We start from the raw sequence: 17614 nt of genomic DNA, 5'->3' as shown, positions 1-17614 counted from the left end.
ATATATTTCGTTGAATACCAATTTTTCGTGGACTTCGTAGGTACAGGGAAAACACGAATTTAAATGTTCAACGAATTGCAAATTTTCTGTATGATTAAATGCAGACTTTTGGGAAACCACGAAATCAAATATTCACGAAAATACAAGTTTTCCTCAATCCACGAAAAAATTGGTACCCACGAAAATAAATGAATCCACAGTAAGTTAACAATGGTAATTCTTGCAAACAAACAAAAAGAAGTTCTTTTTTTTTTCACCCTTTGCATTGCCTCATGTATATATATACCGTGGATTCATTTATTTTCGTGGGTATCAATTTTCGTGGATTGACGAAAAATTGCATTTTCGTGGATATTTGATTTCATGGTTATGCCAATATCTGCATACCAAGCATATAGAAAATTTACGTTTCGTTGAACATTTAAATTCGTGGTTATCATGTACCCACGAAATCCATGAAAATTGGTATCCAACGAATATTAATGAATCCACAGTACTGTAAATATCATAATTTAAGTAGCGATGTTAGAAATGTGATTCCTGAGATCTTTGGAGTACAGATAACATGAAATGCTTGGAAAGCCCTAATAGAAGAATTTCACATTTGTGCAATTCCTTGTACATTTCTCTTATCGCAATGTTTATGTTATTATGTTCAATGGCATCATTTAAGAAGATTGACCTCAGGTCAACTGGCTTTACTAGTTAAATTAATAAAAAAAAGAATAAGAAATTTATATATATATAACAATGAATTTAATGCTGGATGTAAAAGGCAAAACAGCTAAAAAGGTCAATTAAATATAAACCCAAAAGTAATGTATTTTAGTAATAAAAATTTACTTCTGGATACTATCTTGTGAATACAAACTAGCTTCTGTCAAAGTTTGGTAGAAATCCAGGATAGTTTAAGAAAGTTATTAAAATTTCAAAAACTTTAACCACAGAGTGATTATTTGTGGACACTGCCGACGGAATGTAGGATTGCTATGTCTCGTTTTTCAACTTAAGTCGAAGGCTTGACAAAAATTATATATATGTGAAAAACAAAAATTCCCAAGTTTTGAAAGCTGGAATTTTAATTTTCTTTTAACATCTCTTTTCCCACTTGTAGGATAATCTATTAGTAAGTGTTATTAAATGCATTACACTTTCAAATGTGTATTGTCTAATTGGGTTTTATCTTACAGATGTTGATACAAGAAGACGATCAGCTTGTGATTTAGTACAAGCTCTAAGTAAATCATTTGAAGGACCTGTTATACAGAATTTTTCACAATATGTAGCAGGACTACTTGAGGTATTTTGATTTTAAGGACCAGGATAACTTTTGTTCAAAAATATTCTTGAATTGTATGCCCAATTTATGGGCATTATGTTTTCTGGTCTGTGCATCCCTCTGTTCGTTCGTCTGTCTGTCCCATTTCAGTTTAAAGATTTTGGTCGAGGTAGTTTTTGATGAAGTTGAAGTCCAATCAACTTGAAACTTAGTACACATGTTCCCTATGACATGGTCTTTCTAATTTTAATGTCAAATTAAAGATTTTACCCAATTTTCACATTCCACTGAACATACTTTTGACACATTCTTGTTAGATTTGAAAAAAAGAATATTTAAAATTTCCAAAATTCAATTATGTAATGAATCTGTTCCATAAAGGCTTACTGCTTGGTAAAACAACTATTTTTCATGATAATCCATTATGAGCTCTAGTCAGCAATTATCTTTTTAAATATCAAAAGAAGATGATTGAGTTCATTCTGCAGACCTGAAAGCAATTGTGCTGAAGTACTTTATTTTAAATAGTATGTACAATTTGATTTTAATGCATTGAGTACTGTAATCCAACACAGCCTAATGAATCTATGAAAATCAATCCTTTAATGGTCTAACTTCTTACACTGTATGTTAAGTTTATACATGTGCAAAAATGACTTTTTAAGTGTCTGAATGTAATTATTTTTAATCAATACTAATACTGTTGTATATATTTCAGGAGTATGGAAAGAACCCCTCCAGCTGGAAATCAAAAGATGTAGCTTATTATTTAGTAACATCCTTAGCAGCTAAAGGCCAAACACAAAAAGTAAATTAAATAGTTATTTATTGTCCAAAATCCACTTAAACTAATGTTAATAGTGAAAAATATACAAAAAATTAGTAGAAGAATTTTGCAATATGCCAGTTCCATTTTAAGTTTTTACATTAATTTATTTCAAAAATGTAAGTCCTCAATAATCTACACCTTATTGCTGATGCTTCAGTCTTTATTTCTTGTTTTGTCTCAACTGGAAAAAAAACAACAAAAAACCTGCAGACATTAGAACATGATAGAAGTGACCTTATGGAAGAGTTGATTAATATCTAACTCAACCAATTTGTTCCCTTCCTGAACATACATGAAATATTTGTCATTGCATGTTAGGCAACCAACAATAAACCAATATAACTCAATCAATTTCATTGTATGTTCAAGGTGTTTTTGAGAGCTACTCTGGACAGATGACAATGAGCACATCTGTTATTGTGTCATATACTCTTCTTATTCCATGTGTTTACCTTGATGCACTAACTTCTTATGCCTAGAACTAATTGTTACATATTTGTACATCTTTATAGAAAGAAAGAAAAAAGAGTAAACTACATACAATCAGACAACAAAGTGAATGAAAATATGACTATGACTGGCACTCCAGCTTCCTCATATGCGTTATTACACAAAAATTAAAATTTAAAAAAAATCTGTAATGGCTGTAAGTTAAAAGAATGCAGTCCATGTTAATTGATTGATTACCAGATGCCTACAAAGAATAGAATCATTAGAAAACAGCTAGGGGTGTTGAACTTTGCATTGCTAATTGTAAACTTTTAAAACCAACTGTATATAACTTTTACCACTACTTTTGTAAGTGATTTTTGTTAACATACTTGATTTGTACACATTGTTTACACCATTTCCTGTTTACTCTACAGCATGGCATTACAACAGCCAGTAGTTTAGTTAATACAGCTGATTTCTTCACTACACAAGTTGTACCTGACCTTCAGGCAGCAGATGGTTAGTACAACATAATAGTTAATGTTTGGCAATTAGTTAATCAAAGCTCAGTGTCGTCAAGTTTTCTGTTGATAACATTAAACTGCTCTAGGACTATTCCAGGAAGATGGACACAATAGGCCAAGTAAACTTTTTTCATCACTTGGCATCTGGCGTCCATTGTTTTTGTCGTACATTCACATTTACTTAAAATCTTCCCTGAAACTACAAGGCCAAATTTAACAAAACTTAGCAACAATCAACACTTTAGAATCTAGTTTGAAAAATGTGTCTGAAGACCCTGCCTGCCAACCAAGATGGCCAACATGGCTAAAAATAAAATGTAGGCGTATATAGAAATATGAGGTAAGCAAAGGTCAAAATCTACAACATTAAATTTATCTGACTTTGAGCTCAATTTCAAGGTCATCAGCCAAGGACCTCAAATCAAAAGACTCTAGGCCTCTACCTTATATTATTAATGAGTTATATTACCATACAACTAATATTAGATATAAAAGGGGGAAACTGACCTCAAATGCTTATGTATCCTTTCAACTAAAATTTACATCTTTCAACATGTGGCAACTAACAATTGTGTGAAAATATTTTGTCGATATCTTAAAAGATTTCTGAAAATATGAAATAACAAGCAAAAAATCAAAATTTTGAACATGACAGACCTTGACCTCATTTTAATTTTTTGGGACCAAGGACCTCAAATAAAAAAAACCTAGGCCCCTATCACTTTAATATGGTTTTCCAGTTGAAAGTACATTTCACTTATATCAAATACAAAAGGGGAAATAAATCTCATATGGAATCTCTATATGGCTTCCTTAAAAAAATAACAATATCCTGAGGATTTAACGAGCAACTAGGTAAAATAAATTTGTCGGTTTATTACACAGTTGCGACCCCTTAAACATAACAAGAAAGATAAAGAGTGTTCGGGGAGACAACTTCTATATTGGAAAGTATTGGGTTAAGCAGTGTCAGTTTTAAAAGTGTATTAACTGTTCTATATCATATTCCAAATATCTAAGCTACATCTTGCGAAACATAAACCAGCAATGAAATAAAAAAAATAAAAAAATAAAAACAAAAATAATCAAAAGAAAAGCAATAGGTCTTTCCACAGAAAAGTGGAAAGACCTAAAATTGTATAACAATGGAAGATAACACTAACTCATATTTTTATTTGCTTAACAAAATACAATGCAAAGTTTATTTAAAAATTCACAAAAATGCAAAATTAAAGCAAAAGCAATATAAACATCCATGCTCACATGCACTTGGAATGATTTTTATACGACCGCAAAATTTGAAAAAATTTTCGTCGTATATTGCTATCATGTTGGCGTCGTCGTCTGCGTCGTCGTCGTCCGAATACTTTTAGTTTTCGCACTCTAACTTTAGTAAAAGCGAATAGAAATCTATGAAATTTTAACACAAGGTTTATGACCACAAAAGGAAGGTTGGTATAGATTTTGGGAGTTTTGGTCCCAACATTTTAGGAATTAGGGGCCAAAAAAATGCCCAAATAAGCATTTTCTTGGTTTTCGCACTATAACTTTAGTTTAAGTTAATAGAAATCTATGAAATTTTGACACAAGGTTTATGACCACAAAAGAAAGGTTAGAATTGATTTTGGGAGTTTTGGTTTCAACAGTTTAGGAATTAGGGGCCAAAAAAGGGCACAAATAAGCATTATTGTAGGTTTTCGCACAATAACTTTAGTTTAAGTTAATAAAAATCTATGAAATTTTGACACAATGTTTATGACCACAAAAGGAAGGTTGGTATTGATTTTGGGAATTAAGGTCCCAACAGTTTAGGAAAAAGGGGCCAAAAAGGGACCCAAATAAGCATTTTCTTGGTTTTCGCACCATAACGTTAGTATTAGTAAATAGAAATCTATGAAATTTAAACACAAGGTTTATGACCATAAAAGGAAGGTTGGTATAGATTTTGGGAGTTTTGGTCCCAACAGAATAAGGAGCCCAAAGGGACCAAAATTAAACTTTGTTTGATTTCATCAAAATTGAATAATTGGGGTTCTTTGATATGCTGAATCTAACTGCGTATGTAGATTCTTAACTTTTGGTCCCGTTTCCAAATTGGTCTACATTAAGGTCCAAAGGGTCCAAAATTAAACTTAGTTTGATTTTGACAAAAAATGAATCGGTTAGGTTCTTTGATATGCTGAATCTAAAAATGTACTTAGATTCTTGATTATTGGCCCAGTTTTCAAGTTGGTCCAAATAGGGGTCCAAAATTAAACTTTGTTTGATTTCATCAAAAATTGAATAAATAGGGTTCTTTCATATGCCAAATCTAGCTGTGTATGTAGATTCTTCATTTTTGGTCCTGTTTTCAAATTGGTCTACATTAATGTCCAAATGGTCCAAAATTAAACTAAGTTTGATTTTAACAAAAATTGAAATCTTGGGGTTCTTTGATATGCTGAATCCAAACATGTACTTAGATTTTTGATTATGGGCCCAGTTTTCAAGTTGGTCCAAATCAGGATCTAAAATTATTATATTAAGTATTGTGCAATAGCAAGTCTTTTCAATTGCACAGTATTGCGAAATGGCAAGAAATATCTAATTGCACAATATTGTGAAATAGCATTTTTTTTAATTAGAGTTATCTTTCTTTGTTCAGAATAGTAAGCAAGAAATATCTAATTGCACAATATTGTGCAATAGCAAGATTTTTTTTTATTTGGAGTTATCTTTCTTTGTCCAGAATCAACTTAAATCTTTGTTATATATAATATATACAATGTATATTCACTTTTTACTACCAACTGATAAATTAAAATAATCTTTACCATTCAGTGATAACAAGCAGTTTTTTTACATCTTAATATTTTATGATGTATTTAAATGAGAAGTTATTGTTGCAACTCCATTAGAAATTTTATTTGAGATTAGTTTTGGAATAAGGAAAACATGGGAAAGGGGGATGTGATTAAAAAAAATGGGTTCAATTTTTCTCATTTGAAATTTCATAAATAAAAAGAAAATTTCTTCAACATTTTTTTAAGAGGATTAATATTCAACAGCATAGTGAATTGCTCTAAGAGAAAACAAAAAATTTAAGTTCATTAGAACACGTTCATTCTGTGTCAGAATCCTATGCTGTGTCAACTATTTAATCACAATCCAAATTTAGAGCTGAATCCAGCTTGAATGTTGTGTCCATACTTGCCCCAACCGTTCAGGGTTCAACCTCTGCGGTCGTATAAAGCTACGCCCTGCGGAGCATCTGGTCTTATCTTGTCAGTAGCCAATACCACACTTTAATTTTTCTTAATGTTGAATAGAAATTTGAAGAAAAATAATCTATATTGTATCTTGGTTTCTTTTTCAGTAAATGCAAATCCAATTCTAAAAGCAGATGCAATAAAATTCCTGATGGTATTTAGAAGTCAGGTATGCTATAACAGTTAAATCATCAAAATATAGTTGTTTTAAGGGTACTTTTGCCTTCTGTCTGACCCATTTTTATTTCTGCACTTTTAACAACTTTTCTAATGTAAATTTAACGAAACTTGTACACAATGCTAAGAACCAAAACTTGCAGACCGAGTTTTAAATTATGCAGTGAATCACTAATAGTTCTAAAGTTATGGCCCTTTTTTATTTGGAAAATTGCAAAGCTGAAAATTGATGAATCTGTGATTAGGCATGATAATTAGGAGTCAATTGCTCAGATACAATGCAAATAATTTGATGTCCACTTATATATCTTATATAATATAGACATAGGTAGTGAGTTGTAGGATTTTCATGTTGGAAGTTTGGGTGTTCTATTTTTGTCGAGCCTTCGACTTTAGTCGAAAAAGCGAGACTAAGCGATCCTACTTTCCGTCGGCGTCGTCGGCGGCGGCGTCCACAAATATTCACTCTGTGGTTAAAGTTTTTGAAATTTTAATAACTTTCTTAAACTATACTGGATTTCTATTAAACTTGGACAGAAGCTTGTTTATGATCATAAGATAGTACCCAGGAGTAAATTTGTAAAAATAAAATTCTATTTTTTCCGTATTTTACTTATAAATGGACTTAGTTTTTTCTGCGGGGAAACATTACATTCACTCTGTGGTTAAAGTTTTTAGAATTTTAATAACTTTCTTAAACTGTCCTTGGTTTGTACCAAACTTGGACAGAAGCTTGTTTATGATCATAAGATAGTATCCAGAAGTAAATTTTGTAAAAAAATAAATCCATTTTTTCCGTATTTTACTTTTAAATGGACTTAGTTTTTCTGCAGGGAAACATTACATTTACTGTGTGGTTAAAGTTTTTAAAATTTTAATAACTTTCTTAAACTATCCTGGGTTTATACCAAACTTGGACAGAAGCTTATTTATGATCATAAGATAGTATCCAGAAGTAAATTTTGTAAAAAGATAACTCCAATTTTTCTGTATTTTACTTTTAAAGGGACTTAGATTTTCTTCCAGTTAACATTACATACAGTCTGCAGTTTAAGTTTTCAAAACATTTTATATATTCATTTATACTTATCCTACATTTTTACCAAACTTGGACAGATGTTTCTTACAATCGAAAGGAATATTTTTATTGATTTTTTTCCCTCCTTTTTGTTGAGCCTGCGATTTACAGCAAAAGTAGGCGAGACACTGGGTTCCGCGGAACCCTTACAAATTTTTTAACAACTTTTGATGTGATGTGGAAACAGTTTTAGGAGAATATTTTTAGTCCATTGTAGCGGCTGTTGATGTGATGATAAATATACATATCACAGTCTGCTATGATGAGCTATCTGTATTTAATGTCATCAAAGAGGGCTATCATTGCAGCACTTTGCTCTTGGGAAATCTGGTCTTTCTCAGGTTGGACTCAAATTCAAAATTCTTGTTATAAGATCTTCAATTGTTTCATTGGCTGTTGTATTTCAAAAATGTCTTTTGGGAACAGAATTAGCTCTCATTATTGAAATAGATATTGTGTTTGAAGAAGATAAAGGGATACCTTTCATGATGAATCAAGTCCTTTTGCCTATCAGTAAAAAAAGTATCTTTATTATAAGTCAATATGTGGAAACTTTTTTTACTCTAACCATCTTACAATTAATTTATTATTGAAATATATATTTTGTTTGAAGAAGATAAAGGGATACCTTTCATGATGAATCAAGTCCTTTTGCCTAGCAGTAAAAAAAAGTATCTTTTATAATAAGTCAATATGTGGAAACTTTTTTTACTCTAACCATCTTACAATTAATTTATTATTGAAATATATATTTTGTTTGAAGAAGATAAAGGGATACCTTTCTTGATGAATCAAGTCCTTTTGCCTATCAGTAAAAAAAGTATCTTTTATTATAAGTCAATATGTGGAAACTTTTTTTACTCCAACCATCTTACTATTAATTTCTAATGACTTGGTAAGTTATTTATCTTTCACATTTATTCCAGTTACCAAAAGAAGCCCTGGTGGCCAGTTTACCATGTTTAATGAAATTATTAAAAGCTACAAGTTTAGTAGTCCATAGTTATGCAGCACACACAATAGAAAGATTATTAATGGTTCGAACACCAGATGGAAAAACGGCAGCGTAAGCAATATTTCACATTTATTTTTTTACACACACTTGAAGGTTGCATCCAGACATATATACAGGATGCTAGACATTTCAGCTATTAAAAAAAAACAATGCGTGAACTACATATTTGTTCACTACTGACATTGCAGTTAATTAGTATAATATGACCCATATCTCAAAATGGTGAATGTGTACAGTTTGTCCATCCAGTGCGCTTTAAAATATTACGGGATAGAAATTCTAATCCTTTCCTTCAGAATCTTATAGAAACATCTGTGAGTTGATGAATTTCAATCTTAAATTTCCATTTTATTTTTATGCTAAATGTTAAATTGGCTGGTCAAACATATTGAAATTTGGAATACATGGTCTTTATAAAAAAAAAAAATGAAAAAATTATTTTAAATAGGTTCAAAGATGACGATGTTACAGAATGAAAAAACTTCTTTTTATGGTAAATACATGTATTATATTTTATTGATTTCAGAATTTCATTAGCCGATATACAGCCTTTGTCAACAGATTTGATATCAGGGTTGATAGAAGCACTAAATCATCCTGGATCATCAGAAAATGAATATATTATGAAAGGTATGAATTCTTGAATCATATGAAAGGTATGAATTCTTGTATCATATGAAAGGTATGAGTTCTTGTATCATATGAAAGCAGAGAAACAAATAAGTTGAATAATGTAAATTGCAAAATACTGCACGACCACATTCACATTTAAGGGATTTTTCTTTTAATCAGCCATGAAGATTATTTAAAGGAAACTAACTTGCAAATAAAAAAGTAGACGGATATTGAATAGACATCAAGTGTCTCAAAGAAGCATGGTCAAATTGGAATTGAATTTAAATCAAGTGTTTCAAAGAAGCATGGTCAAATTGGAATTGAATTTAAATCAAGTGTTTCAAAGAAGCATGGTCAAATTGGAATTGAATTTAAATTTGGTGTTGCATCCTTGCTGTTTTTCTAATTTCTGTATTTTATGTATTTTCAGCTCTGATGAGAAGTATGTCTGCATTACAGGAACATATTTTAACTGTTATACAGCAAGTCATGGGAGTATTAACACAAAAGTTAATAATAGTCAGTAAAGTAAGAATGAATTTAAAACTCTGAACAACTGTTTACAATTCTTTTCAAAACATTTGACTAGTAATATTTTATTCTTTTAAATTTTGCGAGAAATTTATCATTCATACTTACCAATAATGTATCATAATAAAGACTGAATTTGTGTATGTGTAATGTTTAAACCATACCGTTAGTACTTACAATCATCAATAATGAACTATAATTTAATTTTGGATGTAACACATCTTCTGATTGGCTGATGTTGTTTTGTTTATCAGGTCATAGACATAATTTAGTCATGTGACTGCAAGGTCATCATCGTTTTTTCAGGGTTTACTCTGGTTTAAAATGGAATTTAGAATTAAATTATAAGAAATAACTACAATATTTTATCTGTCTATTTGAAATAACATAAAAAAATGTGATGCAAACTTTAAAATAACCGCTTTGGGGATTATTCAGTGTGCACCACATTTTTATGTTATTTCGGATAGACAGATAAAATATTAAAGTCATACCTTAAATAATGTTAATAAGTTACTTAACGATAACCTGTTTGATAACACAAAATTTTCTGTCGTGTCAATTCATTCTGATCCTTTTTATTCACAAGGGACATGAATTATATCCTCTTTTAAGGTAACCAGTTGAATTGGTTCATGATTAGCCATAATACTTCCGAAAAAGGAATACTTAATTTGAATACAGGATAAAAGATGGTAGTATTGGAAAAACATTGTTAATTTTCTCTTGTCATATCTATATTATTCTTCAAATCAGCTTTTGATTTGCTTGTTTATGATACAGCATATGACTTTTATTTGTAAATTTTTATATATTTCCAGAATCCCAGCAAGCCCCAGTTTAACCATTATTTATTTGAGTCTTTATGTATAGGCATAAGAACAACATGTAAACACCAACCTCAAGCTATATTTACATTTGAAGAAGCTTTATTCAAGCCTTTTACAGATATACTACAGGCAGATGTTCAAGGTAAGCTACACATTTACCATAACATGCTCTGGCGGAAGATGTTATTTATTTTCTCCTGCAGTTTTCAAACCATGAATTTCAATTACAATGCATTACTACATTGCATCCAATGAATAACCATTATTTCCCAGTAAAATAAAAACCAATAATATCACTTTCACTCCTCTGACGTCATAAAACAATTATGTTTTAAAATGACAGTGCTTCGTAAGCCTGTAAAGCTGGCTGAAAATAACAATTTTCATATCATATGAATTATATGATGGCAATTCAGGTTGCACTTTAATAAATTATTTATTCATTGATTCATTCATATAACAATAGGTGTTGTTGATGGCGTTGTATCAAAGCAACTGTGAATGCAAAGAAAAAGATATAGTTCCTTGCATTTTCTACTTTTAATCCCACTCAAAATCCCATTGTCAATGTAATAACAATAATAACTCATCAAAAAATTTAAATATCGAGAAAAAAAATATTCAACTCTTAAACATACAACACTAATAATTACCAGCTGGACTCGATTGGGTTAGAGAACTCAGAAGCATTGATCAAATGGGAATTTTACCAGGACTGACTATATAATTACATTTATCAAAATTTCCATCACAAGTAGTTCATTTTTTCTATTCCAGAATTTATTCCATATGTGTTCCAAATCCTCTCCTTATTAATTGACTACCACACTAGTGGGACAGTTCCTGATACATACATGGCATTGTTTCCTCACCTGTTAGCTCCAGCTTTGTGGGAGAGACCTGGAAATATACCTCCTCTAGTCAGATTAATACAGGCTTACATTGAAAAGGGGGCTAAACAAATCCCTGTAGAAAATGTGGTATGTATAAATTATATTCCTAAAAATATCATTGAAACAAACATGTGAATAAATTTTGAACATTTGTGACATTTAATTACAGTTTGTCACAAACTTTGTTTGCATGCATACACATATAGTTTAGTAAAGATCAATTGCCATTATCAGTTCTGATATCACTCTAAGGTTCTACTTATTTTGCCTTCAATGCCTGTGGTTTTACCATGTGTACTCTTGTTCTGCTGATTTACATTAAAAGCATAGCCTAGATATTAGATATAATCAGCTACTTCAAACCAATACCAGGTTATATACTTAAAACAAATTTGACATAATTTGAAGTTATCCATTGTTAAGTACCTTGGATTCATAATTAATGGAAATTTTAAATAAATGCTTTTAGACGATCATTATGATTAGAAATTGCATTGGTACGTATGTATCTTTTACAGAATGGTCTGCTTGGAGTCTTTCAAAAACTAATTGCATCCAAAGCGAATGATCATGAAGGATTCTATCTACTGAATTCCATTATACAACATATGCCAAAGTAAGTATAGTCTTAGTAGTACTTTTGAATTTATAGAGGACAGGGTTGTCAAAGCAAACTTGATTGGCATTAAAATTGGTATTTGCTGTTTTCTCCTAAACACCTATTATGTAGGAGTAACAGCAGAAAGGGAAGCTGAAAATTGGCCCAAAGTCAAAATAATATGTATGGATTTGGTAGCTGTTTCCTTGTTAGCTAGCATGTTAAAAAGTCAGACTCAAATACAAAGTAAGTTATATTCCAATGACAACATATATCCTAAATATATGTTTGCAATATTTGTATTTAAATGTGTAAAGCACCTACCAATTTAAATCATCCTTGTGGTCTCATGGTTACAAGTTTCCTTTTTTGGGTGGTGCTGATCATGGGTTTAATCTTAATCCAGGTCGAACCAAAGACTTCCTAAAAAAAAAACCTTCATAACCTAGCTAAGAAGCATTATTTAGGAGTTAAAACAAAGACTGGTTGATTCAGACTCAGAATAATATGTCCATTTAGGTAACATCTTTTCCTACATACTGTACCCCTTGTGAACTAGGAAGTTAAATCACTTTGACTAAGTTCAAGTACAAAGCAGGGTTCATGATATTCATATCTATTTAACCTCTTTTTGTCCCAACTATATATGTAATATTTTGAGTAACAACCAAATAAGAATCATTGCTTTTCGTGATAACAGCAAAGAGAAAGGGTTTCCAAGTGTATCCCAAACTCTGTCTGACCAACAAAATGTCAGAGAAAAAGTCATTAGGTCTGATAGAAACTTTCAGATTGTTTTGTTGAATACATAACGGGAAAAAATAAAATTTCTCTTTCAATTAGACAAACCCTAAAACAGTTTGGCACAGACTGGTTTCCAACTTTACTTGACAGAAGCCATTACTGATTAGAATTTACAAGTTGATACTAGTGATACATTTATGAAATTTAAAACTTGTTGCCCTGTTTAGATACAATTATGCAGAATTTCGACTGCAGCTTTATAGTTTATATGACTGCTGCATTGGACTGAAAATTGATTATTTATCATCAATTATGTAACTTGTCTCTAAAATTGTATGAATATTTAATCTGATGAATACCTGTTACAATTCCATCAGGTATTTGGTTTCTGATATACTGAAGAAATCATTTGTCACTACTACCAATATATTTGATTCACATTTGATTATTAAAAAATAATTATTAAATTATTTACAGGGAGGTTGTGAGTCAGTACATCAAAAATATATTCATCCTGTTATTTCAACGATTATCAAGTTCAAAAACAACGAAGTATATCAAAAGTAAGTATATATTTATATATGAAACTGATAAATAAGGGGTTATCTAGCTGTCCATCAAATAAGTTTTATTTATAAATGATGCATATAATTTACAGAAATTATTGAATTTTATTGATTTTTTTATATAATATGTTCATTCTTTCTCTGTTGTGTAATTCTTTAAAATACTGAGATAGTTTAATGTTTGTTATAGTTGCATTTATAATAAAGCACATCAAATTTTACATGGACAGATTGTCATGGAAACTACATATATATTTCTTTGTATATACCTTGGAAACTACATATATATTTCTTTGCATATACTTATTGAGGGATGTAAATCATATTCAAATTGTGCACATCTCCAAGAAATGTGAATTATTGAACTTGTCAACTTAATTTTCAGGTTTACTTCTGTTTTTCTGCCTGTTTGCTATTCAGTATGGTCCAGATGCACTCATTCAGAATGTAGATGGAATTCAAGCTAAGTAAGTTGTTAATCATTTTAAAGATATTCTAAAATAGCCAGCATAATTTACAAACAAACAAAAAAAACTGAGATTTCAATATAAAGTAAAGCGGAAATCAACTTTTTATACAGCTTTTTAAGCTCACCTGGCCTGAAGGGCCAAGTGAGCTTTTCTCATCACTTGGCGTCCGTCGTCGTTAACTTTTACAAAAATCTTCTCCTCTAAAACTACTAGGCCAAATTAAACCAAACTTGGCCACAATCATCATTGGGGTATCTAGTTTAAAAAATGTGTGGCGTGACCCGCCAAACCAACCAAGATGGCCGCCATGGCTAAAAATAGAACATGGAGGTAAAATGCAGTTATTGGCTTATAACTCAAAAACCAAAGCATTTAAAGCAAATCTGACACGGGGGTAAAATTGTTTATCAGGTCAAGATCTATCTGCCCTGAGATTTTTAGATGAATCGGACAACCCCTAGTTGGGTTGCTGCCCCTGAATTGGTAATTTTGAGGAAATTTTGCTGTTTTTGGTTATTATCTTGAATATTATTATAGATAGAGATAAACTGTAAACAGCAATAATGTTCAGCAAAGTAAGATTTACAAATAAGTCAACATGACCAAAATGGTTAATTGACCCCTTTAGGAGTTATTGCCCTTTAAAGTCAATTTTTAACCATTTTTCGTAAATTTTATATATCTTTTACAAAAATCTTTTCCTCTGAAACTGCTGGTCCAAACTAATCCAAACTTGGCCACAATCATCATTGGGGTATCTAGTTTAAAAAATGTGTGGCATGACCTGCCTAACCAACCAAGATGGCCGACATGGCAAAAAATAGAACATAGGGATAAAACGCATTTTTTGGCTTATAACTCAAAAACCAAAGCATTTAGAGCAAATCTGACCTGGGATAAAATTGTTAATCAGGTCAAGATCTATCTGCCCTGAAATTTTTCAGATGAATTGGACATTCCGATGCCCCTGAATTGGTAATTTTAAGGAAATTTTGCTGTTTATGGTTATTATCTTGAATATTATTATAGATATAGATAAACTTTAAACAGCAATAATGTTCAGCAAAGTAAGATTTACAAATAAGTCAACATGACCAGAATGGTCAGTTGACCTCTTTAGGAGTTATTGCCCTTTAAAGTCAATTTTAACCATTTTTCGTAAATTTTATATATCTTTTACAAAAATCTTCTTTTTGAAACTGATGGGCCAAATTAATCCAAACTTGGCCACAATCATCTCTCGGGTATCTTGTTTAAAAAATGTGTGGCGTGACACGGCAAACCAACCAAGATGGCCGCCATGGCTGAAAATAGAACATAGGGGTAAAATGCAGTTTTTGGCTTATAACTCAAAAACCAAAGCATTAAGAGGAAATCTGACAAGATGTAAAAATGATTATCAGGTCAAGATCTATCTGCCCAGAAGTTTTCAGATGAATCAGACAACCTGTTGTTGGGTTGCTGCCCCTGAATTAGTAATTTTAAGGAAATTTTGCTGTTTTTGAATATTATCTTAAATATTATTATAGATAGAGATAAACTGTAAACAGCAATAATGTTCAGCAAAGCAAGATTTACAAATAAGTCAACATGACTGAGATGGTCAATTGACCCCTTTAGGAGTTATTGCCCTTTATAGTCAATTTTTAACCATTTTTCGTAAATCTTAGTAATCTTTTACAAAAATCATCTCCTCTGAAACAACTGGGCCAAGTTCATTATAGATAAAGATAATTGTAAGCAGCAAGAATGTTCAGTAAAGTAAGATGTACAAATACATCATGATCACCAAAACACAATTTTGTCATGATTCCATCTGCATCCTTTGTTTAATATTCACATAGACCAAGGTGAGCGACACAGGCTCTTTAGAGCCTCTAGTTTTAAAACAATTTGTTATGTCCCTGCTGCACTGGAGTTGGAGTTAAGATTTACCCATGTCTGTCTGAACGTTCCAAATTTTGTTTCCGTTCTCACCTTTAGTTAGCCTTAATCAAATGTTATGAAACTCTTACAAATTTTTTTTTACAATTAAACACAGATCTCATGTTTGGGTGACGTCACATTCTAACTTTTCTAATGTTATGCCCCTTTACAAATGGAAAAAATAATGCTGAATTTTTTGTTTCTGTTCAGCCACAACCAAATGTTATGAAACTTACACAAAATGATTTTAAACACCAAACGGTATGAACATTCTAAATCAGGCATCTGTATTTGAAAGTTGCGCAATATTACTAATTTGCCTTGAAAATTTTGATATAGCATTAATATATAGAAATTATTCCATCCGAGAACTGGTAATTCTTAAGATACACAACAAACTGTTTTGAAGCAATATGTTTCCTGTAATAGTAATTGTCTGTATTTATTCTTTCAGCATGTTTGGAATGGTGATAGAGAAATTATTTTTACAAGATTTACAGAAAGTATCTGGATCATTAGAACGGAAGATATGTGCTGTAGGTGTAACAAATGTTTTAACAGAATCGTCATTGATGTTCCAAACATACAATGCTATGTGGTAAGAAACATTTTTTTTACAATGAAATCTATTAACTGATTTCTGTATGAATTTAACTCCACAATAATCATAATAAAATGTCTTGTGTATTTAAGAAAAGTGATAAACAGAAACTGTGGGGACAATAATTTCAATAAGAAATAACACCATGGTCAAAAGATATGACAAGTAATAGTCTGTAGAACTAAAGATTTAACAACAGGAACCAAAAACTAAAGGTAGACTCTGGTGCTCTGTAAGTTTAAGCAAGGTCTTCTCCAATTGTGGTAAATGCCATATTTCTCATAATGTGTACAAAAGGAAACAGCTATAAATTTCATTATGATAGTCTTTGATGCTAAAAAGGGCACAATTTCACTTATTGACAAAATAAACATATCTTGTCTTCAGACCTTATATCCCATCCATCAATGTTTTCAATTATATATATATATACAAAAAAAACCACTAATAGTATTAACCAAAGTATGGATTTGTTACTAATAAGTGAAAGTAAGTGAGTTTGCCTAACATATAATATTTTACAGGGCCCAGTTTTTACAAGGATTAATTAGCTTGATAGAATTACCTGAAGACACCAATGTTCCAGATGATGAGCACTTCATTGAGATAGAAGATACACCAGGTTTGTGTAGCATTTACTAGACTAGAAAACCAGCATTGTGTTACCACTGGATAAGTAATAACTGTCCAATAATTAATTTACACACCTCTCTGTTCTCTTATTGTTAATTGGTTGTAGTTTTGATTCGGTACTACCATTCAAAAAGAAAATCTTCAATAGGCTTTGCTGTTAAACAATTTGTTCAATATGCTAGTATTTGTGAACGTAAAATTTAGTATAAAGATTTTGACAAATTTTTATTCCATGTTCTTAACAAAAGTTTGATAAAGTCTGGACAGTTTAAAAATTGATTTATTTGTGTTTTATTTTTAACATTTTGATATTTGATATTTCAGGATACCAGACAGCCTATTCACAGTTAGCTTTTGCTGGAAAGAAGGAACATGATCCTGTAGCAGAAGTAACAGATGTTAAAATAAACCTTGCCCGACAACTTCACAAATTATCTGCTGCTCATCCTGGAAAGGTATTTAATATCTTCTATTGAATAAATTAGTTTTACAACATTTTTAAACAAAATAATATGAAAACAATATGTGGAACCTTGCAAGATTTTTGTCAAATAAACAGATGGAACAACAGACTAGGAAGTAGATATTGGCAAATTATATTATGAAAAAAAAAAATGCTGTTTAA

General features: G+C 30.9%; 1 protein-coding gene across 1 annotated transcript in view; it reads left to right on the top strand.

The window, feature by feature from the left end:
- The window catches only part of LOC134681067 (exportin-2-like), a 32193-nt gene that overhangs the window by 13650 nt on the left and 929 nt on the right, over positions 1-17614 (top strand). The window contains exons 12-26 of the mRNA XM_063540477.1: positions 1191-1300; positions 1998-2087; positions 2975-3059; positions 6420-6481; positions 8494-8633; positions 9109-9212; positions 9628-9725; positions 10550-10700; positions 11336-11538; positions 11970-12067; positions 13271-13356; positions 13745-13826; positions 16210-16353; positions 16881-16978; positions 17314-17444. Coding sequence (XP_063396547.1) covers positions 1191-1300; positions 1998-2087; positions 2975-3059; positions 6420-6481; positions 8494-8633; positions 9109-9212; positions 9628-9725; positions 10550-10700; positions 11336-11538; positions 11970-12067; positions 13271-13356; positions 13745-13826; positions 16210-16353; positions 16881-16978; positions 17314-17444 — 1682 coding nt within the window. The remainder of the gene's footprint in view (positions 1-1190; positions 1301-1997; positions 2088-2974; positions 3060-6419; positions 6482-8493; positions 8634-9108; positions 9213-9627; positions 9726-10549; positions 10701-11335; positions 11539-11969; positions 12068-13270; positions 13357-13744; positions 13827-16209; positions 16354-16880; positions 16979-17313; positions 17445-17614) is intronic.

This window comes from Mytilus trossulus, chromosome 1 (assembly GCF_036588685.1).
Source record: "Mytilus trossulus isolate FHL-02 chromosome 1, PNRI_Mtr1.1.1.hap1, whole genome shotgun sequence".
NCBI classification, from domain to species: domain Eukaryota; kingdom Metazoa; phylum Mollusca; class Bivalvia; order Mytilida; family Mytilidae; genus Mytilus; species Mytilus trossulus.
Note: the sequence above shows the minus strand (reverse complement) of the source record. Positions and strands in the feature narration are given on the sequence as shown.